General features: G+C 37.6%; 1 protein-coding gene and 2 pseudogenes across 4 annotated transcripts in view; 2 read left to right on the forward strand and 1 right to left on the reverse strand.

Annotated features, from left to right (window-relative positions):
• Nucleotides 1–722: 722 nt before the first annotated feature.
• LOC143388187 (fatty acid-binding protein, heart pseudogene) lies at nt 723–1043 on the forward strand (annotated as a pseudogene).
• Nucleotides 1044–3126: 2083 nt separating this feature from the next.
• Paaf1 (proteasomal ATPase associated factor 1) overlaps nt 3127–26840 on the reverse strand; it is a 29322-nt gene continuing 5608 nt past the window's right edge. Inside the window, exons 1-11 of one of the 4 annotated variants that reach the window (XM_076846659.1) lie at nt 26418–26750; nt 26187–26332; nt 24006–24095; nt 22371–22469; nt 21058–21208; nt 16755–16949; nt 12130–12221; nt 10539–10654; nt 8633–8715; nt 5317–5399; nt 3127–3545 (exon numbers count right to left, since the gene is read on the reverse strand). In XM_076846659.1, the coding sequence (XP_076702774.1) occupies nt 3468–3545; nt 5317–5399; nt 8633–8715; nt 10539–10654; nt 12130–12221; nt 16755–16949; nt 21058–21208; nt 22371–22469; nt 24006–24095; nt 26187–26332; nt 26418–26499 (1215 nt within the window). In that variant the 5' untranslated portion in view covers nt 26500–26750 and the 3' untranslated portion in view covers nt 3127–3467. Of the gene's footprint in view, nt 3546–4673; nt 4751–5316; nt 5400–8632; nt 8716–10538; nt 10655–12129; nt 12222–16754; nt 16950–21057; nt 21209–22370; nt 22470–24005; nt 24096–26186; nt 26333–26417; nt 26751–26840 lie in introns of those variants that run through there. The other 3 variants (XM_076846656.1, XM_076846657.1, XM_076846658.1) reach the window with 3 other exon arrangements.
• On the forward strand, nt 6598–7071 carry LOC143392731 (fatty acid-binding protein, heart pseudogene; annotated as a pseudogene).

A 26840-nucleotide genomic window follows, 5' to 3' on the forward strand; every position in this document is an offset into this window, starting at 1 on the left:
GCTGCCACAGATGGACGGGAGCTACATTGTTCTTGATCCAGAACGTACTCCTCAATCCTAAAGGAAAAAAATACTTTGCTGACAACTGGAGCTCCTTCAACTCACAGTGCCCAAGGCTCTGGAGCGCCTGGGAGCTGGCCTCTGATCCTTCTGTTTGGGTCTGGATTTCAGAGCAGCTGTCAAGGGTCATTACATCTTTCACAACCAGGACATCAATTTGTTAGACCTATGAAAACCGGCTTATGAATGTGACAGCAATGCAAAGGAGTAAACCCTGGAGTGGGAACTCAGAGATGGTCACTTGCTGTGAGAACTCACCCATCTCTCTCTTCATCCTGTTTCTTTCACTAGAGATTGAACGCAGGGATACTTTACCACTGAGCGGCATCCCCAGTCCTTTTTTATTTTGAAATACAACCTAAGTTACTGAGGGTGTCACATGTTGCTGAGGCTGGCCTCAAACTTGAGATTCTCCAGCCTCAGCCTCCTGAATCACTAGGATTATAGGCATGTGCCATGGTGCTCAGGTCACCCTGTTTTCTTGAACTTCTGAAAGTTCCCCCTTGGCCTCCTAGGAGTCACAAAACTTTGGAATCTGTCCCCTCTGGTCTACCTGATTCTATCAAAAATCACTCCTTAAAATGAGCTTACTGACTGGTTCCAGAGCCTCTGCACGCCTTCCATCTCTTGAAACTTCCTTCTCAGCCTAGCCCAACCTCACCATGGTAGATGCTTTTGTGAGCACCTGGAAACTAGTGCACAGAAAGAATTTTGATGACTACACAAAGTCACTTGCTACCAGGCAAGTGGCCAGCATGACCAAGCCTACCACAATCATCAAAAAGAATGGAGACACCAACATCATAAAAACACAGAGCACTTTTAAGAACACGGAGATGAGCTTTCAGCTAGGGGTGGAGTTTGATGAGACTAAAGCTGATGGCAGGAAGGTCAAGTCCACTTTGACGCTGGATGGAGGAAAACTTGTCCATCTGCATAAGTGGGACAAGAAGGGGACTACACTTGTGTGGGAGCTAAAGTGACAGAAAACTCACACAGAAAAAGAAAAATTACTTCAGTCATCTCTCTTGGCACCTGCACACGACTACATGATGCTCGTGACTACATAAACAGTTTAGAGATGATTATAGAAAGGATATAAAAACAAATTTTGGAGACTGACCAAGGTCCAAATCAAAGCTGTGGCATTTAATTTCTTGAGTCTCAGTTTCCATATCTGAATAAAACAGGAATCCCGTTGGATTTTTACGAGTGTTGTAAGGACAGCGAGACTCAGGTGCACACTTGCCATCCCAGCTACTCATAAGTTCAAATAGAAGGATTTTATGTTTGAAACCAGCCTGTGAAACTTAGTGAGACCCTGTCTCAGAATAAAATTTTAAAAAGAGTAGGATGTAACTCAGATGCAGAACCCTCTTGGGTACAATCCCCAGTACTACCAAACAAAAAAAAAATTATTGTGAGGATGTTTAGATATATAAATATAATATTTAGAACAGAGCTGGTACTTGTTAGATATTCAACAAAATGCAGTATTTTGACACTTTGGTTTAGGTATAATCAATAGTGTTGTAGAAAAAATTCAACTTAAAGTTAAAATATAAGATAAAGTTAGCTTGGCAAGGTGGTGCACACCTGTAGTCCTAGCAACTTGAGAGGCTGAGGCAGGAGGATCATAAATCAGATCCCAGCTTGAGCAACTTAGTGAAACCCTGTCTCAAAATTAAAAAATTAAAAGGGTGGGGAATGTTGCTCAGTGGTTAAGCACTCCTGGATTCAATTCCTGATAACAGAAGAAAAAAAAAAAAAAGATAAAGTTCCTGCTCTCAGACACTTGGCAAATTACTTCATCTCTCTGAGTCTCACAGTGTTCAATCTCTGAAAGTCACAGTGTAGTTTTAAGAATGTATTTTTCTTGAGTGGGGGTACCAGGATTTAACCCAGGGGTACATTACCACTGAGTTACATCCCCAGCCCTTTTTTTATTTTGAGACAGGGTCTCACTAAATTGCTTAGGGCCTTGCTCAGTCACTGAGGCTGACTTTGAACTTTGTGATCCTCCTATCTCTGCCTCTCAAGTTGCTGGGATCACTGGGGCACACCACCACACCCAGATGAAAATATATATTTAAGAACTCTGTTAACCATGATTACCCTAGCCAGAAATAACTTTCTTCCCTTATATAAACCAAAATCTTAGCCTGCATAGCCCAGCTCAAGTGTTGTATCCTCCAAGAATCCTTTCTAAAATCATCTCTAAACTGTAAATAATAGGGTATCTTTATGCTCAACATTGCTAAAAACAATGAGGAAGGTCTAAATGTGCTGAGATGGAAAGATCTTGGAAATACTAAGTGAAAATAAACCATGGCACACACATTATAATTCAATTTTTATGTTTGGGGAAAATAAGTGTTTTATGTTTAGGAAAAGAGGAGACCATGCCATTCTCTAAAAACTCTTCAATAATTTGCCATTGCTGACCAAGTCCAAGCTCCTGACCTGAGATTCAATCAAGCTTCTTCACTATTTGGTCCTGCCAGCCTTTCTGGTCACATCTACCATCCTATGAGCCCTGGTTCCTGCTATAACTAAAGTGCCCTCAGAATGTCTTCCTCTAGGTCGATGGTTCAGACTTCAGCTTGCAGCAGAATCACCTAGGAGGTCTGTTACAATATAGACTGCTGGCTAAACTCACAGAATTTCTGACTCAGGTCTGGGGTGGGACCCAAACTTTTCTCTTTCTAGTAAGATTCTAGGTGATATTGATGCCACTATTTCAGGGACCACAGATTGACAACGACTGCCTTCACCATGATCAAGATTCAACTCCCTCACCTATACAGAGGCTGACGAACCATGCTAGTTTGCCTGGGACTGTGCCAGTTTGAGCACCAAAATTCCCATGCTGCCCAAACCCCTCAGTTCTGGGAAAACAGGGAGAGCTGATACCCTACCTAAGAATTTCTCTCAGGATATTTACTGCTAATGCCAAATATCCTTCTCTAGGGCCAGGTCAACAGGGACTGCCGAGGAAGGAGTTCTATCATCTTCCCTTTTGGATCGAATAAGAGAATTTAACAAAGTTTTCCAAACTCAAGACTCTTCCAAACATATTTTCTTTATTTCTTCCAGCAAACAGGCTTTAATTCTCTGTGCCTTGTAAACAATTAACACAACTGGTGAGAGAATAAAATATAAGCATCCAGATCTTTGCCCTGTGTTGTGGGCTAAATTTACGCAAAGAAAAGCTGGGGCAAAGGCAGTGAGCACAAGTGAGCTTCTCACTCAGTTCAAAGCAGGTCTTGGGAGATTGTTCCACATGGGCCAGTACAGTTAACTTGCTGTGCCCAAGACATTAAGGAGCCACAGACCTTGGGAAATAAGGGTAATGTTTCTGTTCTCTGTTGATCAGGGTCAACCCTTTTCACTAACTGGGAAAGGGGTCAGAGGTCAGAAAGCTGATAGCGTCGCACAAGACCATCTCGACAGCACGTATAGATCTGCTTCTCCCACGTGGCTACCTGGAACATAAGAATTCACAGCTCAAAGGAAGCCTAGAATTTTTTCATTTCAAAATGGTGGAAGTTTGCTATTAGTCCATATTAATCCAAAGGAGTCTGAGAAACTTTAGTAACTCTGAAGGCAAGAGAAGATTACATCCATAATACAAATTTACAAAATCTTTGTCCAAGGTCAGGGAACGCTAAGACTACAGAACAGAGACACTAATCGGTCTAAGTGAAATGCAAACCTCTTAGTATTGTGTATGATTTCATGCAGAGGGTCTGCATCTGGGGAACAGATGGTCCACAGATTGGCTTGGGTATCCTTGAACCTCATAAAATTGTATGTGAAAAAGTTCCAAATATGTGCCTTTTTTTCTGAGGAGGAGTTCATTAACTTCTCAAAGAAAGGAAAGAAATACTAACATCATGGAAATAGCATGCATTCTGAAATTAACTTAATCTAGGGCCTGCTACCATATAACTGCATGACTTAGGGCAATTTTCTCAATCATTTTGAGAAATCCTTGGCCCCAGTTTCCTCTTTTGTAAAATGGAAATGATATGCCAGATCACAATATAGATCACTTTTAGGAATTTTAAAAAGTAAAATGGACCTATATGCATTTACCTGGGAAAAGCTCCAAGATGTTAAGTAAAAAATAAATAAGTCATAAGGAAACATCTATGGAATAATCCCAGTTATATATGCAAACTAAAGATTAAAACTGTATTTATATAAGGGCATAAATACATGGATACAAATATATAAATTCTTTAATAGTCTTAAAAGATATATGCAAAACTATAAGTGCAAGTTATTGCTACAAAGACTGAAACTATATAAGTTTTAGAGCCAACTTTTCAGTCTGTTATAACTTTTTATAGGTATGTATTAATTGTACAACTTTTTGAAAACGAGAAAAAATCGGAATAATAATACCCATATCTCAAGGAAAAATAATAAAGATTAGATGAGATAATATTTATAAAAACATCTAATATAATGTCTGGTCAATAAATATGACTTCATCTTTCATTTTTCTCTTTCCACTCTAAACAAATGAGATAATCAGTCTTTACCTTTAAATAAAATTATTGCTAAAACTTAAAGAATATATTTATAGTTAGGTGTGGTGTACACACCTGTAATCCCAGCTACTTGGGAAACTGAGGCAGGAGGATAGCAATTTCAAGTCCAGCTTCACCAACTGAGTGAGATCCTGTCTCAAAATAAAATTTAAAAAGGGCTGGGGAAGTAGTTCATTAGTAGAGCACCCCTGGGTTTGGTACTCAAAAAAAACCTTTCACATGCATTATCTCATTACTATCCTCATTTACAGATAGAAAGTTTTTCAAGTTTCTTTTCTTTTTTTTTTTTTTAAGAGAGAGTGAGAGAGAGGGGGAGAGAGAGAGAGATAATTTTTTTTTAATATTTATTTTTTAGTTATCAGCGGACACAACATCTTTGTTTTGTATGTGGTGCTGAGGATCGAACCCGGGCCGCACGCATGCCAGGCGAGCGCGCTACCACTTGAGCCACATCCCCAGCCCCAGTTTTTTAAGTTTCTACAGAGTAAGTGATGAAGTCAGCCGGTTTTGACTCAATACCTGGAATTCTTTCTGTCCCACCATACTGCTTATATAATAAGTTGTATTTTATAATAGCTTCCATAATAAGCAGTATTTTAGCACCCTAATGACCACAGATAGCCTAATTTAGTCCTTTCAAAGCCCTAGATCCCAGGAGAGAATCACCCAGACCTGGTGTCCTTTTATGCCTGTATACCTTGTACACAGGGTCACAGTCAGCTTCAGTGAGCTCAATGACATAGTCTAGGTCTTGCTGAATAATGAAACAGCTTCCGTCACCTAAAAAGCAGAAAGGTAATTTAGACAACTAAAGAGATGCTTCATACCATAAACTAATATACTCCATATTTTGACTTTTTTTATATAGATTAGGAGCCTGAAAAAGATGGTCCTAAGATGCAAAAAGCAAGTAAGTCTTACTATGTGGGCTAATCTACAGTGGCTGCCTAGACTGCTTGGCTGGAGAGGATTTGAAGGTCAACTGTAGAGTCAGTGGAAGAAGGACCATATTTGATTTTTAGAACCTGCCAAATGCACAGAGCAAGCAAATGTAGGCTTATACATTTATTTACAAACTTATCCTTAACAATGATTTTTTAAAATTTCTTAATATTTATTTTTTTTTAGTTTTCGGCGGACACAACATCTTTGTTTGTATGTGGTGTTGAGGATCGAACCCGGGCCACACGCATGCCAGGCGAGTGTGCTACCACTTGAGCCACATCCCCAGTCCAACAATGATTTTTAATAAGAACTGTCTATACAAAAAGTTTCCTTTAAGAAAAATTTTTGTATCCCCAAATTATTCCCGAAATTATAAATTTGGGCTGGGCACAGTGGTGCACGCCTATAAACCCAGCAGCCTGAGAGACTGAGGCAAGAGGATCGAAAGTTCAAAGTCAGCCTCAGCAACTTATCGAGGCCCTAAGCAACTTAATGAGACCCTGTCTCTAAATAAAATATTAAAAAGAGCTGAGGATATGGCTCAGTGGTTAAGCACCCCTGGGTTCAATCACTGGTACCCCCCCCAAAAAAAAATTGGGAATTTGACTACATACCCTAGGTTTTTAAAAGTATCTCTAATCTTAATTGGGATGGAGATCAGTATAAAGTGTTTACCTACCAGGTATAAAGCCCTGAGTCTAATCCCTAGTCCCACAGGGGGAAAAATTAAGTACATCTAATCTTTTTTTTTCCCCACTATATCTAATTTTAAACTTAATTTTCTTGAAACTTGAGATAATCTGTAAACTACTTAAAAAGATGATCTTTGCTGCTTTATTTAATATAAAAGTGGTACATACTCAATGAAGAAAATATTAAAAATAAATAAAACATGGGAAATAAATCACCCATAATCTACCAAAGATAATTAATATTAAAATTTTGACCATTCTTCTAATCTTAATAAAAAATTTATTTTACATGGTTAAAAGCATGCTGCATATGCTGCATAAAGGAATATCTTTGGTCCCGGACTCTACAAGCCTTCCATCTCTCGCAGCTTGCTTCTCAGCCTAGCCCAACCTCACCATGGTGGACGCCTTCGTGGGCACCTGGAAACTAGTGGACAGCAAAGAATTTCGATGACTACATAAAGTCACTTGGTGTGGGCTTTGCTACCAGGCAAGTAGCCAGCATGACCAAGCCCACTACAATCATTGAAAAGAATGGGGACACCATCATCTTAAAAACACAGAGCACCTTCAAGAACATGGAGATCGGTTTTTAACTGGGGGTGGAGTTTGATGAGACTACAGCAGATGACAGGAAGGTCAAGTCCACTGTGACGCTGGATGGAGGAAAACTTGTCCACGTGCAGAAGTGGGATGGGCAAGAGACTACACTTGTGAGGGAGCCAAATGATGGGAAACTCATCCTGACACTCATCCATGGCAGTGTAGTGTGCACTCGCACTTACAAGAAAGAGGCATGACCCACCAGCAGTGTCACTGACTATTCCTCTGCCAACTGGCCACCCCTGAATTCAGCACCACATTACCTCATTTTTTTTCCTCTGGCATTTTGTATAAACCTATTTTGGGGAATTCTTCTGGGGTCAGGTGACACCAGCCTGGATCCCCAGTTTCCATTGTGTATGTGTGTGTGTTTCTTTTTTTTAAACTGTATCCAAATATGTTCTGAAGTCAATAAAGCAGAGCAGAGGCCGTGTAGTTGCCTCTGGTGGAAAAAAAAAAAAAAAAGGAATATCTTTGTACAGGAACTGGGTGTGGTGGCACATGCCTATAATCACACCTTTTCAGGTGGCTGAAGAAGGAAGATTGCAAGTTCAAAATCAGCCTCAGCAACTTAATAAGACCCTATCTCAAAACAAAATTAGAAAAGGGGCTGGGAATATAGCTCAGTGGTAGAGTACTCTCAGGTTCAATTCCTAGTACCAGGAAAAAAAAAGAGAGAGAGAGAGAGAGAGAGAGGTCTCCTTACTAATCACTAAAGAATTCCAAGGAGCTCAAAGATTGTAATATGCCCAACTTCTAAACAAGTACAGAATTCCGCTGCAGAGTAGCCACCAGCTGTGCTGTCAGGGTGCTCAATGGCAGCTTCCTTCTCAAGGAACATAAAGAGCTTCCTTATTATAACTGAGATGTGACGTCTGATAACTTTCTCCCATTGGTTTTAGTTTTATCCTCTGAAAACAGATAGTTATACTTTTACTCTCTTTGCTTTCAGCTGTTAGTGACAGAAGTCATGCTTTGCTTTCTTCCCAGCAGAAAACAGCTACAAAAAGTAGAAAATCCAGGATTTAGCTCTTCTCCACCTGCTACCCCCTCCTCTAACACACCCACTGCCTGCAACATATATGTTCATATTCAATGAAAAAATGGCCTAAGGGTAAGGCAGGGAGGGAAGAATTATCAAGGCCCTCCTGGGTGGCCAATCTGCAGATTGTCAGGGATATTAAGCTCTTGCTTCAGAGATGCCTCTGAGACAAGATAAGCTGCTCATGTGCCATAATATGACCCTGGTTTGAAGTCCACATTCCTTTTGTCTCAAAAATCTCACTTTAAGCTATAGTGGGAAACACCATGATCTCATCATCTTCTCACCATTATTATCCCATTCTTCAAGGAAAAATGACATCTACTATTGAGTTCACAATCACAGATTCACGTGTCTGCCACACTAACTTTGAGTTCCTTTAGGGAAGAGAACAAAATTGACTGATGACTGAATCCTCAGTGTTTTGCAACTTATGACCACACATTTGCTTTACCAATGTTTACTGAGTTCCCACTATTTAATGAGCATTAAACTAACTGATGGAGATAATAAAATGATGAATAAGGCACTGTTACAATTGCAAGAAGCCTGGACTAGGGGGAAATACAGACAATTACAAAGCAGAGTGTTAAAAACTATGTCATAAGCACAATATGCCAAAGAATCATGGAGGACCATGCCCCAACTCGGACATAGATGAGCCACTTACAACTATGTTTAATTAATTGAACAAGATGAAACAAGCTCTCTTAATTGGCTACTGGACCTACCTTGGCTAGCAATGAATCCATCTCTGAAACTCAGTAGGGATAGAACTGGTGCTCCTGATCTGTGGATGACTTGTATCGGAACCCTAGAATTTAAAGTAAAAGGGGAAATTTTACTTTCACTCTTTTTCTTTGAAAGCACTGCTTGACTATATTCAACATATAGTACTAACCGCATAAAAGGAAACAGGACAAATGATCTCTTTATATGATCTCTTTCCTGGCAAGATCCTTAACTGGAAGATTGAAGTAACTCAAATTCACCTTGAAGTAAATCTAAATGTGTCTCTAAACATGAAATAAGTCACCAACAACATCTCAGGTTTTATTTTTATTGGTACTAGTGATTGAACTCACGGATGCTCTACCACTGAGCTACATCCCCAGCTTTTTGTTTTCTTTTCTTTTTTGAGATAGGTCCTTGCTAAGTTGCTTAGGGCCTTGCTAAGTTGCTGAGGCTGGCCTCCAACTTGCAATCCTTCTGCCTCTAACTTCCAAATTGCTGAGATTATAGGTGTGAGCCATCATGCTGGGCAACATGTCAAGTTTTTAGGAGAGAACTGACATGGATTGAAAATAACAATGTTAACAATGTGTTAATCTTTTTATTTAAAGATAGAATTAGAACTATTTGTAAAATATTAAAATTGTAGGACACTGAAATGAAAGATAAAAATAGTCGCTACAGAAGCCATTCAATAAATATTAGTTGAACAAAAGAAGGAAATAAAAGAAAGAAGGGCCAGAATAATAGAGATTGTTAGGTCCTGCAACAGAGAGCTTACATGATTCTCTTTAGATATCTGTAAGCCCAGGATAAGGCTGGTCTTAGGTCATGATAAAACTAAACAAAACACAGAACTAAATTGAATTAAAAATTAGCATTCAATCTTAGGCCAGTCCAGATCTAACTGCTTACAGAAAATTATTGAGTTCCTTAAAGTTAAAGGTTCTAAGGCAGTAGCACACACCTATAATCGAAGTGGCTCTGGAGGCTGAGGCAGGAGGATCGCAAATTCAAAGCCAGCCTCAGCAACTTAGCAAGGCCCTAAGCAATTCAGTGAGACCTTGTCTTTAAATAAAATATAAAAAAGGGATAGGGATGTGGCTCAGTGCCCCTGAGTTCAATCCCTGGTACCAAAAAAAAGTTCTAGAAAATCATTTTTTTAATTAATTAGTTTATTTCTTCTAATTTTTTTATACATGACAGCAGAATGCATTTCAATTCATAGTACACATATGGAGCACAGTTTTTCGTTTCTCTGGTTGTACACAAAGTAGAGTCACACCATTCATGTCTTCATACATGTAGGGTAATGATGTCCATCTCATTCCACCATCTTTCTTACCCCCATGCCTCCTCCCTTTCCCTTCCTCCTTCCCCTTTGACCTACCAAAGTTCCTCCATAGAAAATCATTTTAAATGAAATGTTAGTTCTTATTTAAGCTTAATTTTCAAAGCAAATATTACAGTTGGATAATCATGACAGTAGGAATCAAATTAATCTTTTACTATTATTCCAGGAATAATAAAAACAATCAGATAATTCACACTAGAAGAACTTTAATGATGGAAAAATAAACTTTTTTTTCCCTTTGGTACTGGGGATTGAACTCAGGGGCACTCAACCACTGAGCTACATCCCCAGCCCTAGTTTGTATTTTATTTAGAGACAGGATCTCACTGAGTTGCTTAGCAGCTCCCTTTTGCTGAGGCTGGCTCTGAACTCATGATCCTCCTGCCTCAGCCTCCAGAGCTGCTGGAATTACAGGCGTGCGCCACCAAGCCCAGCTGGAAAACTATACTCTTAATTCAACAGTTATTATATGTTAGGATAAACCAATGTTAAAGCCAATAAAAAATTCCACTCTGTAGAAGATCTACATCATAAAGGGAAGGATGACTCACGTTGGACTTCTCACGTCTAGCTGATAAATGTTTCCATCTTGTGTCCCAGCCAATAGCAAGAAGCCAGAGAGAAAAGTACAGCAGTTGAAGGCATCTGAGCCAATAAAGAGGAACACCTGGAAATATACAGGAGACACAAATGTTGTTTGAAGATTAATTTGTTTCTAGGAATAAACAGACACCAAAAAGGGGGGAAATTTCTTATTTTTTAGAGATATCTTCTTTCTTCCCTCTTTAAGTAGACTTGAATGGGAAACAAAGCATTCACCATAGCTGAAGAAGGAAGCTGTCCCAGGGTTTCAGAACCTGAGGTTGGCTGAGGACTTGAGTAGTATATATAACACCATACTTTGAAATAACAGTTCTCAAACTGTTAACCAACACTCTGACTTTCTTTCACTACAAAAATTTCCACCCCTTTCCATTACAACTCTCTATTTGAGAAACATTTATAATTCCCACATTTAAATTTTGCTTCCTATCACTTCCAGCAACCTTTTGAAGGGGTACTTTGTAGAAAAAGAAACAAGCTTAATTAGCTGTTCAGGAGGCTGAGGCAGGAGAGTCCCAGGTTCAAGGCCAGCCTGAGTAACTTATTGAGACCCTTTCTTAAGAGTGCTTGCCTAGCATGTGCAAACTCCTGGGGTTCAATCCCCAGCATCAAAAAAAAAAAAAAAAAAAAAAAAAAGAAGAAGAAGAAAGAAACTTAAATAAAGTGACAACTTAATGAATCACAGTTCTTCTCATGCATCTAAAAAAAATTATATTTTTTACTTATCCCATACAGTTAGCTCAAACTGATCACTTCCCCCTCAAAAATAAACAAAAAACACTGATGTTCCTTTAGAAATAAAAGGTAACAAAAATGGTAATGCTCTTGGGATAAACTTTGAAAATGAAAACATCACTAGCAGAATGGAGTAACAATAGGAATGAAAATACAAAGGTTTTGGCCAAATCAAATCAGTCAAGTTGTTCTGAATGATGACAGGAACTAGAAGGAAATTTTAAAAATCTATCTAATCTTAGGGAAGACTGAGTTTAGTGAAGAGTACAATTTGCCCAACAAAACCTCACAGGATGAAAGAAGAAAAATCACCTAATTCTTTCAAATATTTTCTGGTCATTAGTTGATCAAGAATCCTGAATGTATAAGCCCTTTAATAAGAATTTCTTTATGTTATCTTAAAAACAGAAGGACCCATAAAGAGGATCTATCCAACCTTATCATTTTACATACAACATGGTAAGGCTCAGAGAGGAAAAGTAACTATAACAGGGTCACAAAGCATAAAGCATTTCATCCTGATCACATAACCCTATGAGGTAAATCCTATTATGCCCAGTTTAGTGATAAAGAAACAGGCTCAGAAGTTACAGAAACTGTCTAGTTCACACGCCATTAAATGGAATATCTAGGATTTAAATGTTGGCCCTATTCCAAATCCCATGCTCTTAATCGCTCACACATGCAGCCTCCTCAAAATGTGACCATAAGGAATGAATAGAAAATATCTCTAAAACAGCTTGCCAAGAGTCAGAGTGAACTCAGAGTTCAGAGGTCTTATAGGAAAACACGGGAACAACTTGCCGGCTGCCTGCTCTGTAGTCCCAAGCACTGCAGCTTCTTATCTTCCCGGGCCAATAGTAGCATTTTTGCCTCTGTTCCAACCTCTCGTTCACCTGCATGAAAGAGGAGCTATGTTAATGACAACCAGGCAGATGAGCTGGCAGTACCCACACAACAGACACGATGGCCAGTTACCAGCAGAATTCATTAATTCTTTAAAAAGTCATGTTCTATTTGTCAGGGATTCATTCATTCTTTAAAAAGTCATGTTCTATTTCTCACTGTTGTATTTTTTATACAATGGTACATCCCCTGTCAAAATTTATAAAACTAGCCAGGCATGGTAGTGCATGTATATAATCCTAGCGGCTCAGGAAGCTGAAGCAGGAGAATCGCAAATTCAAAGCCAGCTTCAGCAAGGCCCTAAGTAAGCAACTTAGCAAGACCTTGTCTCAAAATAAAAAATAAAAAGGGCTGGGGATGTGGCTCAGCGTTAAACCCTTGGGTTCAATCCCTAGTAACAAAAACGAAAAAAATTATAAAATTTAAATTAAAAAACTGTGTATTAAAGAGTGGTTTTTACTATATATAAAAGATACCTGGACAAACCCAACTTTAAAAAGCTTAAGTTGTTTGTAATGTACTAAAACACCACACCAAGAGTAGGGACATAATGTAGAACAAAATAGTCTTCTGCCTTCTAAGATTTTAGTCTGAAGGAAATGAAATATATCCATTCATTCAACAAATATTCACTGAGGATCTACAGTGGTGATGAACAGAAAAAGAAGGTCCTTCCTTTTGAGGATTCCAATGGAATGAACCTATACATACAAGGAAAAAAAAAAAAAAAAGATATTTGGGGCTGGGATTGTGGCTCAGTGGTAGAGCACGTGCCTTGCAAGTGTGAAGCACTGGGTTTGATTCTCAGCACCACATATAAATAAAGAAATAAAATAAAGGCCCATCAACAACTAAAAAAATAAAATAAAATAAGATACTTTCAGAATGGTAAATTCTACAAAGGAACCAAAACAGGAAAATGTTACCAAACATAACTAGATGATGGGAGGTTGGGTAGGGGAAGGTGACTTTAAGTTTAAAGTTCAACTTTACAAAGGTTCTGTGGAGGTCACTTTTAATTGGACCTGTATGGTAGCCAGAAACCAGTCATATGAAGAGCTTTGGGAAGTATATTCCAGGTTAAGGGAGAAGGCAGCTAAGGCTAGGCAGCTGAGGTAGTTCACTATACTGGAAGAACAAGGAGAAGGTGGGTGGTGAGACCACATTAGGCTTCACAAAGGCTGGTGTGACATGAGGCAGGGGAGGACTGCAGGGGTCTGAAAGTTATGGAATTGATGAGCTTGCCTAGGGTAATATTGTACTCAGAGCTGAGCACCTAGTACTTAAGAGTGAGGCCTGATGATGTTTCAAAGTAGAAGAGAGGAGACTAAAAAGGAGATTAAGAAGAAGCAGTCAATGAGATAGGAAAGAAAACTTAAGAGTGGTATCATAGGGGCTGGGGATGTGGCTCAAGAGCCGCCTGGCATGCATGCGGCCCGGGTTCGATCCTCAGCACCACATACAAACAAAGATGTTGTGTCCGCCGATAACTAAAAAATAAAAATATTAAAAAAAAAAAAAAGAGTGGTATCATAAAGCAAAGAAAGAAGTGCTTAGAAGAAAGAGGTTTAACTATATTTAATACTGCTGAATTCAGAAAGACAAGCACAGAGAACTCAGACTGGATTAGGCAATATGGAGGTCACTGATGACCTTGACAAGAGTCATTTCAGTCAAGTAGTTGGGGCATAAACCATCCTAGAATGGACTCAAGAGTAAATAAGTAATGAAGAAGGAGAGAAAACAAGAATATATTCATTTAAATTACTTTAATCATCAACTAATCTTTGAAAACAACCCTGTTTTAAATAATCATGTCTATGAAATCCTAGGTTTGAGGCCAGGCTTGATGGCACACGGTAATCCCAGCACACCTGTAATCCCAGCACCTCAGGAGGCTGAGGCAAGATGATAGTGAGTTCAAAGCCAGCCTCAGCAAAAGCTAGGTGCTAAGCAACTCAGTGAGACCCTGTCTCTAAATAAAATATAAAATAGGGTTGGGGATGTAGTTCAGGGGTCAAATGCCCCTGAGTTCAATCTCTGGTACCCCACCCCCCCCAAAATTCCTAGGTTTCAAGTATGTGTATTATATTAATATTTAATAAATTAAAAATACTGTGGGAAATTATTTCATTAACCATTAATTGTACATGTAATGTGCATAGGAAATAAATACTCCCTATTAATCCATTAATCTCCAAAGAGGGGTCAGGGAACACCTAATGGTCAGTAATAGTTTTACCATGGTGCATCTATATGGGATGTTTTAGAGAGGTGGGGGAGCACCTACAGTGTGTCTAAAAGCAAAATTAATCCAAATGAATTGAAAACCTATATATGGATGCTTTTATCAACTTTAATCGTAATTGCCAACACTTAGAAGCAACCAAGATGTCCTTTGGTAGGTGAGTGGATAAACTGTATTATATCCAGACAACAGAATATTATTGAATACTATAGAGAAATGAATGGAGCCAGGCCCAGTGGCACATGCCTTTAATCCCAGCTACTCAGGAGGAGGCAAGAGGATTACAAGTCTGTGCCCAGTCTTGGCAGCTTAAGAGAGACCCTGACTCAAAATAAAAAATAAGAGAATGTCTGGGGATGTAGCTCATAGTAAAGTATCCCTGAGTTTGATCCCGAGTACCAAAAAAAGAGGGAGATAAGTAAGTTATCAAGCCATGAAAAGACATAGAGGAATTTTAAGTATATATTATTAAGTAGAAGAAACCAATCTGAAAAGGCTAAATCTAAATGATTCCAACTATGACATTCTGAAAAAGGCAAAATTACACACACAGTAAAAAGATCTGTGGGTATAAGGGGTCAGGGGAGGAAATGATGAATAGATGGACCATGGAGGATTTTTAGGACACTAAAACTATTCTGCATAATACTATAATGATAGTATTACAGAGTGGATATGAGATGGCCCCCCAAAGCTCCTGTATTTCTGCAGGAATATTCAGAGGTAAAATGATTAAATTATTAGAACTTTAATAGAATCAGTCCATCCTAGTTTAAATGGCCTGATTGGGTGGTAACTGAAGGTAAGTGGGGTGTGGGTGGAGGAGGTTGGGTAACTGAGGTTATGCCCTGGAAGGGCATGTCTTCCTTCTGGCCCTTCCCCCTTGTTGTGCTGCCCAACCTTTGGTCCAGAACAATGGAGTCATCCATCTATGGATTGTAACCTTTGAAACTGTGAGCTTCAAATAAACTTTTCCCCCTCTAAGTTGTTCTTTTCAGGTATTCTGGTCACAGCAATGTAATAGCTAACTAAAACAGATACATGTGATCATACATTTGTCAAAACCCACAGAAAGTACACCAGGAGTGAACCCTAATGTAAATTATAGATAGATCTTAGGTGATAATGATGTGCCAATGTAGTTTTATCCATTGAAACAAATGTACTACTTTTGTGTAGGATATTGACAGCAAGGGAGGCAATCTGGGGGTGAGGAGGTGGGGCAGAGGGTATATGACAACTCTATACTATCTGTTAAATTGTGTTGTGAATCTAAAACTACTCTAAAAACGTCTTTTTAAAATGTGAGATGCTAAGATGATGACAGGAAAAGTGGTCCTATGGAACAGAGGAGCAATTATTAGTATTATCATGGGAAAATAAAAATGAAAGTTGCCTTCCTGGGACTATACTATTCTGTCTTAACAGTTATTCAACCTTACTCTGAATTCAACCTTCTAGTCCAAGTGTATCTTTTTATATAACAATCAATCTCACCTCCATGCCATAATGCCAGCTGCCTCTACATCTACCCATAGCCACAGCTCCTGTTCTCCTACCCTTACCCATTCTAATCTATTCATCTGGAATTCATCTATGAAGGTTTTATTTGTTTGGCATACTGCTGGGGATTGAATGCAGGGCCTTGTGCATGCTAGCCAAGCACTCTACCACTGAGCTACACCCTTTGCCCAATCATGCACTTATTTTTTTTTGTTTCTTATCTATAAATTATGTATTTCTTTGCTCTCCATTATAATCTAGTGTCTGGAATATTCAATTATTTGTTTAATAAATAACTGTTTATGTATAGTTTTCCTCTGAAAACTTATTATATTTGCATTAAGAATGACTAATTTGGGGGGCTGGGGTTGTGGCTCAGTGGTAGAGCACTTGCCTTGCATCTGTGAGTCACTGGGTTCAATCCTCAGCACCACATAAAAATGAACAAGTAAAATAAAGGTACTATGTCCATATACAACTAAAAAAATATTTTAAAAAAAAGAATAACTATTTTAGTCAAAACATTATTTTATAGATTAATTTTATCTACTAACTAACATTGTATTTACTCAATACAATGATTATAGCATATACTTTCTTTGTAGATTCCCAAGCAACTTATAGTAGGAACACAGATAAATATTAATCTTATGGTGAAAATAGTAATACAGCTACAGAACAGAAAGGGATGAGGGAAAAAAAAAGACACTAATGCAAACATTGCTGGGGGCTTAAGAAAACAAAACAAACTCATGTATCATTATCAACTCACTAGGTGTCTGCTCTGGGGAGCCAAGGTTTATGGAGTTGTCAGCAGCACCCACTGCTACTCCGTTAATGGATGAACCACAGTCTGCAATGACTCCCAAGCAGGCTGAGCGTCCACAATCCCAAAGTCGTGCTGTTCCATCTCGAGAACCAGACACCACATTCCTCCCTCGATCAACGATGGCTGTATCAAGGATACCTAGCAAGAGAAAAAAAGTAGCTAAGATGGAGAAGGGGGTAAAGCAACTATAAAGGGAGAGAAGATGAGGCTGCATAAATGACGTCATCCCTTTATGAACATATATTGAACATGAACATGTTCCATATTCTGGGCGTTTTTAAGTGCCAGAAAACAAAAACAGATCCCTGCTTCCCAATGGTTCAAAGATTAGTAGTGAGAGACAGACAACAAAACCAAGCTCTGGACTTAATATTTAGTAGAGTTTTACAGAAGTGGTTTTAAGTTTTTTATTTTGGCTTCAACACCCCACCTTTTTTTTTTTTTTTTTGAAGAAAATTTAAGTGGACATCTTAGGGAGTTCAGTTTGCAAATCATTATGTTAAAAGATCCTGCTGGAAAAAGGATCTTAGGGCTTTTAAGAAACACCATCAGGAAGGGGTTCTCTCTCTCTCTCTCTCTCTTTTTTTTTTTTTTTTTTTTTGTACAGGGAATTGAATGCAAGTGCTTAACCACTGAGCCATATCCCCAGCCCTATTTCGTATTTTATTTAGAGATAAGGTCGCTCTGAGTTGCTCAGGCCCTTGCTAAATTGCTAAAGCTGGCTTTGAACTCTCAGTCTTCCTGTCTCAGCTTCCAGATCTACTGGGATTACAGGTGTGTATTGCTGGGCCTACACAATAAACAATCAAAGATCTGCTTCTGTCTTCATTGTAAAGTTCCCACTATTTTAAAATGTTACTGAATTCCACAAAAGTGATACAAGCTTTTTTAAAAAACAATTCTGAAATGTATATACCCCAGGCAGGGAAGCTACAGTTGTAGCTAAGGAAATGTGAACAGTATTAACTGTGTATAAGTCTCAAGTAACACCTAGCAAAGATGTGCCATCCAGAAGTTTCCCTTCCTATAAAAGTAGCATAGAAAATTACCATCCTCTAATAAAATGTCACTCACAATATAATGGCACCTAGTGTGGGTTTCTTCATACTTAGATGACAAGAATAAAAGGAAAGAGGAACCCTAAAGAATGGGAACCTCTGAGAAATTATTTCAGAAAGAAGCTATGAAAGTAGCAATTTCAAGAATGCCTTTGTAAGAGAAGCAGACTAGCTAAGACCTACTGGAAGTTACAAAAGGCTTTATATATCAAACCAAATAAATACAAGTCTTAGAATATAAATCAAGGCAAACAAACATTTGCCTTCAAGAAAAGATTTCACTGAATTACATGTAAGCATCCCAGCAAGTTCACATATAACATTACACAAAACCACAACTAAAATATCTATAGACACAGAGCAAATTTCATATTTCTATATGTATATTTTTAACAAGTTCACTCTATTAAAATGATTTAGTTTTACTATCATATTAAGCTTTTTTAAATTTTTACTTTTTTAGTTGTAGTTGGACACAATACCTTTATTTTATTTATTTATTTTTATGTGGTGCTCAGGATCGAACCCAGGACGCCCACACATGCCAGGCAAGCACTCCACCACTGAGCCACTACCCCAGCCCAGATTAAGCCGTTTTTAATGTTTCTAGGGAACAATGAAAATACATGTTTTTGCTTGGAGTCAACATACATCATTTCTGGGGCTGGGGTTGTGGCTCAGTGGTAGAGTGCTCACCTAGCACACAGGAGGCACTGGGTTTGATCCTCAGCACCACATAAATGTAAAATAAAGATATTGTGTCCACCTAAAACTAAAAAAAATAAATATTAAAAAAAAGAAAAACTGAGCACTTGTTTAAAAAAAAATACACCATTTCTAAGAGTTTGATAATAATGGTCAAAGTGCTGACAATGCAACCTGAAATCTTAAAATTATTCTACAAATGTAAGCACAACCACTACCCTGGTGAACAAATTTAATAACCAGTCAAATGAAATGAGATTTAATTTGGTCTCAATGTTTCATAAATTATGAATGATACAGTATAATGCTTATTACAAAAATCAGTAGTATAAATATATACCTCCAAATGAACTCATTTTAATTAAACAACCTGGACAATTTAACTTCAAACTGATTAAAATACATTTTAGAGCTACTTATTAAACTCATATATTAGAAACACTGAACTACTTTTAGTTTATCTTTGTATTTGAAAGATTCAGAATATATACAGAAATCTTACCTCTGATTGTCAGTTAAATAAAGAACATGCTAATCCTTTGATTAGCCATATTAAAATACACAATAGGAAGAACAATTATGTATGTGTATATATATTCCCCCCCTTCCCCCAGCAGTACTAGGGATTGAACACAGGGCCTTGCCCATTTAAAAAAAAAATATTTTTCTTGAGGCACCGTTGAAATGTTGCCCAGGCTGGCCCCAGCTGGCCTTAAACCTATGATCCTCCTGCCATAGCCTAACAAGTAGCTAGGATTACAGTGTGCACCACCGTGTTCTTTAGTAATGTGAGGAAGGTGCCAAATATTGTTTTTATTCCATCTCTGTGTACCCATTTACTTACAGTTATAGAAGTAAATCACTTATTTGATAAGGTTAACATGTGTTTCTTAGATCATCTCCATGTAATCTGACAAACCATCACAGAGAATATTAAAACTCAGGGCCGGGTTTTACCACTATTTTACCACTGTGGCTCAGTGGTAGAGTACTCGCCTAGTATGTGCAAGGCCCTGGGTTTGATCCTGAGCACCATATAAAAATAAAGTAAATAAGTAAAATAAATATTGTGTTCAACTACAACTAAAAAATATATATTAAAAAAATTATATTAAAACTTAAAACCTGATGTCTGCCTATAAGCTACAATGTAGTGAGGTTCACAAAGCAAAAACACAGTTACAAATACTATAAGTAGAGGAAAATACATAATTAGTTCCCAAATAAGTGGTACAGAAAATGGTATTTTTATTTATTAATTTTTAAGTGGTACTGGGGAGTGAACCAGGAGTCCTCTACTACTAAGCTACATCCCCACCCTTTCTTCCTATTTATTTATAGGAAGGAGTGAACCCTTAAAATGAGGGATACTTAAAAATGAGCCACACCCCTAGCCCTTATTATTTTTATTTATTTTTTCAAGAAGTGAGTTTTTTTTAAAATTTTTTTGGGGGTTGTAGATGGACACAATAACTTCATTTTATTATTTATTTTTATATGGTGCTGAGGATTAAACCCAGTGCCTCACACAAGCCAGGCAAGCACTCTACCACTGAGCCACAATCCCAGCCCCATTATTTTTTATTTTAAGACAGGGTCTCACCAAGTTGCTTAGGGCCCTGCTAAGTTGCTGAGGCCGGCCTTGAACTTGCAATCCCCCTGGTTCAACACCCTGAGTCACTAGGATTATAGGTGTGTGCCACCATACCCAGCACAGAAAATGTTATTATGGTTCCCAGGGAGGGATTCACGGTAAGGAACTGAGAATGTTATAACATTTTTTGAAATATCCAAACTTATAATGAGCTGCTTAGGGCCTTGCCATTGCTGAGGCTGGCTTTGAACTCAAGATCATCCTGTCTCAGCCTCCAGAGCTGCTCGCTGGGATTACAGGAGTGTGCCACTGCACCCGACTTTATTACCCTCTTAATGTTCTAATTAAGGATTAAACATCTCTAAATTCTATATTTTTTTCAACATACCAACTAATCAATTTCAATTTTTAATAAGAAAGAGTCTTACAATCTCTGTAATCTGATATTATCTGATATTATATTATAGGCTAACCTATTTTTATCTTTAAAATATGAAGAATAACTTAAATTCATGGATTTTGACACTCAATATTGAGCTCTAATGTTGCTATCTGATTATGTAGCCATTTGCCACCCAGCTTTTACTGTCACCTCAAAGGACTAATAAGATGTGGATTCTTCCTCTTTTCATCTCTCTCAGCACACAAGCAGAAAATCTCCTGGGAGGATTTTTTTCCCCCTACTGATTGTGGAAAACAACTATCTGTGGAAGACTATTCGTTCTAGATAGCAATAACAAGACTGACTATCAAAAAAAATCTCTAGTCCTTGGGGAAATAGCAGCTCATCCAAATGACCAGTTGGATGAATTATTTGTACATTTGTGAACAGCTTCTGTTCCTCTCTTGTAATTCCTCTGTGGGGATCATTAGAGAAAGCTTTTCATACCTCCTTTGTGCCCTTTGAAGGTCACCACACAGCTAGCATCTTCAGCTGACCAGATCTTCAGCTGAGCATCCATTCCCCCACTCAGAACCACAAGGCCTGATGGGAAAAACCTGCAACAATTCACATCAAACACATGTCCTTCCAATCCTCTCTGGAAAAACAAAAGAAAGTGCCATGCTAGTTCTTTTGTCCATCCCTTGATGTTCTTTCATTCCCCCTGCCCCATATCTTTGGTCCCTTATGTGAAATATATATATGGTATACCCTTGTTCTAGATATTTTTTATATTTTTATTGGTGCATTAGTTGTACATATTGAGGGGATTTATTGTTTCATATTTGTACATGCACACAATATAACAATATAATTTGGCCAATATTGCTCCTCAGCTCATACTAGATTTATTACTTTTTTTTTTTTTTGAGACAAGATATCATTAAATTTTCTAGGCTAACTCAATCCTCCTGCCTCAGCTTCCTAAGAAACTGGGATCACAGGCATGTGCCAGTGTGTCTGGAATTCATACTACATTTTTTTTTAAGATTTTTTTTTTTTAAAGATGGACACAATATTTTTATTTATTTTTATGTGGTGCTGAGGATCGAACCCAGTGCCTCACATGTACAGGCAAGCGCTCTACTGAGCTATAACCCCAGCCTTTTTAAAAAGGCTGCCCAGGGGCTGGGATTATGGCTCAGCAGTAGAGCGCTCGCCTCACATGTGCAAGGCCCTGGGTTCAATCCTCAGCACCACATAAAATTAAATAAATAAAATAAAGTTAAAAAAAATAAAAATAAAAAGGCTGCCCAGATGACTTTTTAGATCATTTGTCTACCAAGCAGTATTCTAGGAGCTGGTTGGCTTCCTTTCCTGGGACTGAGCTACAGATGTTATAGAACTAAATTCTAGGGTCTCACAGCCATCCCTAGTTCTAGTTCTAAGTATGAGTTGAGGACACTCAGAACTCTTCCACATCTTTCCTTAAGATCATTTGTATAGGTTGAAGCTTAGCCATACTTACCCTAATAGCCTAGCTACTCTGCGTTAGAAACTGGTCACTGAAGGCAGTTCAAACCAAGGGCCCACCCACCTAAGACACTCACTGGTCTGACTCAAATGCTACAGTCCCACTCTGTCCGGGTCTGGTAAATCACTAAGCTTGAGGATAGTACCAATTAACAAACATGAGACCAGAGATCAACTTAAGTACAGTGGTCCTACATATTTTCAATGGGCCATTCTTCCTTTCATGATCCAATCCAAGGTTTCTGAAACCTTGTGTAAGATTCTAAAAATGTATCCAAATCCTTTACTCTGAGTTCTCCATTGGAAGCCTGCCAGATCTTCATGCTACCATCAGAACTAGAAGACACACCAAGGCCGCCGCCACTGGAAATGTCAAGGCATGTTATCTGTTCAAAAGACAAAACAATTTATAATACAAATAATGAAATGCTCTTATTTCCTTGAAACATGTTATAAATCTCCTTTTTTCATAGTCTTCCAAATCTTCTTCAAAACTATGCTTCCCAACAGCAAGGACCTGTGTTTGATATGAAGGCTGTTTTCATCACCAACCTCCCCACAAGGAAATAAATATCCTTTACTTCCTGTAATCATCTCTAGTGTTCTACTATAACTAAAAGGTTTTCCCTATAAAGTTTCCATCTTTCATGATTTTATTTTTTTAGGATATTTCTCCTAATTCTTAGGAACCCACTTATACAAAAGATAATCTTCCAACATACACCAGAAGGATTCAAGCAAAGATACTTCTATCAAGGTATAAATGGAGATATACATCCTATGTTCATAACACAAATGAAGAAAATGGAAACACCTGTATGTCTGGTAATGTAAGACTAGAAAAATAAATTATAACAAAGTCATACAATGTAATACTATGCAGCTCCTACAAGAACACTAGGAAAGATGATTGAGAATAATGTACATATTATTAAGTAATAAAAAGCAAGTTATAAACTTGCCTACATAAGAGTTTCCCAAAGACTGAGATTGAATAAAGTAAAATAATAATATGTAAAGTTCAACATGGAGCTAACTCATAGAAAACAATAAATAAATATTAGTTATCATTGCTATTATTATTATCAATAAAGGCTATAAAAGTTCATAACAATTATCTTTTAGAATATAAAAACAGGAGTAATTTTTACTTTCTATTTCCTAATTTTATCACTATAAATATTTATTTGCTTTGCAACAAGAGTAAAAAGTAACTTATTTGATTTTGCAGTACTAGGGATTGAACCTGGGGCTCATGCAATGGTAGGTAAACCACTCAATGGATGTCAGCCATTTCTTATTTAGTTTTTGAGACAGGGTATCACCAAATTGCCCAGCCTGGCCTCAAACCTGCAAATCTCCTGCCTTAGTCTCCCAAGTAGTTGGGATTATGTTATATGCCACTGCACCCAACAAAAAATAGCTTTAAAAAAAAAATGTACCACACAGTAAAAAGGAGACAGTTTATCCACCATTTTTTTCACTTCTGCTTTAAAAAAGCTAAAAAAAAAGTAGAAAGGGCTTTATTACAAAAAACATCTGAAAATTATTCCTCAATGAGGTATATTTAGAATATTGAGAAAATGTTCCTGTCTAGTAGACAAGGTAATGAAATATGAGCAGTGCCAAATTATGCAAGCATCGGCTATTATATCATTATCCAAAAGCTGATAAGTGACTCTGCTAAAATATATTTTAAAAAATTTCAGACAATCTCTAAGATTACCAGTGAGCCTGTCTGTATACATACTCTGGACCCTCACACCAGTTTTGCCACACATCACACTTCATCAGCTGTATCATTTTACAATGTAGAGCAAATGAATGATTCATTAATTATGAATATCTTTACAGCACTAGAAAAGCAGATAAAGTAAAAGAATTAGCATGCTATTACACTTTTTATTTATCAAAATACTTACACTCTTTGTATGAATTCTGGAAAAAGTAGTGTATGGTGCCAAAAACTTAGAAGATGTATTTTCCTTTGGACATGAAATATGAATGCTTTTCTAAACAAAGAGGAAAAGATGAAATCTGTCAGTGAAGCTACTCCCAAGTAATTAAAGCCTCTCAAAGAAAACATTAAGACCACAGGAAATTCTCATTCTAATTCTTCCCAGCCCACAAAACTAGAACCCTCCCTTGGTTTAGAAGTCCTTTCACTGCAGAGTGCTGTACTGCAATTTAGAATCACTGAGATGCCATTTTGTTTTTATGTTGAAGTAAATGGTCCCCTAGAGGATAGACTAACAATATGATACAACTGAAAAGCAAGAGAGCATTAATTTTTAGAAGAAAATAAAATCTCAATATTCTCAATTAGCAATGGGACAAGGAACAGGATAAACAGGAGAGTACATAAAGAGATGTGAGGAAATTTAGCACCTGCCCCCAAGTCTAGGGTCTAAACAAGTCTAAAAGTGAACTTGCTACCTATAAGAACTTTTTTTTTTCACTTATTTATTTTTATGTGGTGCTGAGGATCGAACCCAGGGTCCCACACATGTGAGGCGAGTGCTCTGCCACTAAACCACAACCTCAGCTCCTACTACCTATAAGAACTTTAAGAAAAACCTGTTAGATTACTGACATTTATAGTTATTAGAGAAATTGGTAAAGTAAATTATGGTATATCCATAAATGTGTAGGGATGGGTCAGAACTGCAGTGCCCATTCCCACCTAACACTTAAAACTGACAACCTGATCATAGATTGGCCATCATCACATAGCTGTTTTATGATGCCCCATGTGTTTTGACTAGTCATGTTCATGTCTTTCGGCTGGTAGTGTAGTAGGAAAGTATGCCTACAACCAGATGTTAAATTCAGGTGATATGAGACTTGCTAATGGTCATTTATAATAATTTCCCAAGTATGTTGGCATTTCAAGGTAGCTGAATGATAAAGGTAGTACACTAATAAAAGGCTTGGTCAACTTTTTGTCAAAGATTCTTGCAATATGACATCCTTTAATCAAAGAATACTCTAACCAACAGAATACGACTTAATTGTATATCTTGTATGAGGAGCTAACTCACTAAAGAGCCCCTAATCTGTTATATTTTCTGCCACAGTACTTCAGATTTTTCTAGAAATTCTGGAGGGCAATGAACATGCCTTCAATAATCAAGATTTTTCTGAACCTTTTATATCTGTGCTTTTTATGAGCACAGATCCTCATACTACATTAGAAAGAACAGCTTCAAAATCATATTTTCATTACTGAAAATCAATTATGTTCTCATTACAGGCCATCTACTCCTTTTAAATGACAATTAGAATATTTACACAAACAGCACTTTCTTAGCCAGCATATCCATGCCTGGCTGCCTACAGTCTTTTCACTAAATTAGTTTCTGCTTCTAACTGCATGACAAAGCCCATATAGCTGCAAGACAGCTGACCTGGATTCAGAACTACCTCCTATACCAGAAACTGAAGTGTCAGCTAAACTCTTGGCTAAGCAGTCATACCAGCATGGATGCAAGGAGTTACAAAAGGTTAATGTTCAGACCTCTGTAAAAACTGGGTTTGCTCTCAGAAGACTTCATTCTTTTTTTTTTTTTATTTATTTTTTAGTTTTTTTAAGTGGACACAATATCTTTATTTTACACTTATGTGATGATGAGGATGGAACTCAGTGCCTCAAGCATGCTAGGCGAGCACTCTACCACTGAACCACAACCCCAGCCCAGAAGACTTCATTTCTTTGGGGAAAATTACATGAAAGATTTCAAGAATCAGTGATTTTCTCCTGCTTATCAACCCTACAAATCAACCATTAATCCATAAACAGGCTATGGAAGAAGATAAATACTGAGCTATCTTCCAATGTCAGCAGTAGACAATCATGCTGTTAATGAAAAAAAAATTTTTTAAAGGAAAGCTGCAGGAGATATCAAAACACACAAATCCAAGGAGGGAAAAGTGAGTATGCCACACTAGAATGAAACTCAAAGTCAATTTTTTTTATATTCCAGAGTTAGGCATTTAAGCATAACGACAGGTATATTGTTTAACAAAACACTGTAGCAACATCAAATAGCAAAGTGACTCATGGCAGTTAGGAAACAAATTAATGTTCAACCATAAGCACTTACTGTCTGAACCAACCCAGCAGGTTCACAGCAGAAATTAGAAATGATGTTTGAAGAGATTAGGATTGTATCCAGGCCTAAGTATGAAGGGAAGAAATATAAATCAAGTATTTCCAATAAAAAACTTAAAGAGTTTAAACTGAGATGTGCTACAAGTATAAAATATGCATAGAATTTTGAAAACTTAAGAAAAAAAGGCATATAAAAATCAGTATCCAGGCTGTGGATGGATACTGGCAAAACATCTGAGAATACCAGAGACTTGCAAGGTGGTGTTGAAGTTGGAATCAATAAAACTGGGTTTCAATTCCAGCATACAGTTTGACTTTGATTAATAGGGATTAATTAACCTGAGTATGTTTTCTTATCTGAAAAAAATGGAAATTTAAAATGCCAAGCCCACAGGATTATTATGATAAAAATAACTATTTTTTTGCAATATTCTACAGTTTTATCATTTGTAGTCTAACTCTCCATTAACCATTCTATGAGGTACAGTATTATCTCTGTGATCTAGATGAAAAAATTGAGGCTCAGGTAACTTTTATTTGTCCAAAATCACAAACCTAATAAGTATCAGAGTTAACTAAGACTTAAACTCAGATCTTCTGACACTTTCTACAACCATAGCTGATTATGAAAATATGTAACACGAAG

The sequence above is a fragment of the Callospermophilus lateralis genome, chromosome 2, assembly GCF_048772815.1.
Source record: "Callospermophilus lateralis isolate mCalLat2 chromosome 2, mCalLat2.hap1, whole genome shotgun sequence".
Taxonomy (NCBI): Eukaryota; Metazoa; Chordata; class Mammalia; order Rodentia; family Sciuridae; genus Callospermophilus; species Callospermophilus lateralis.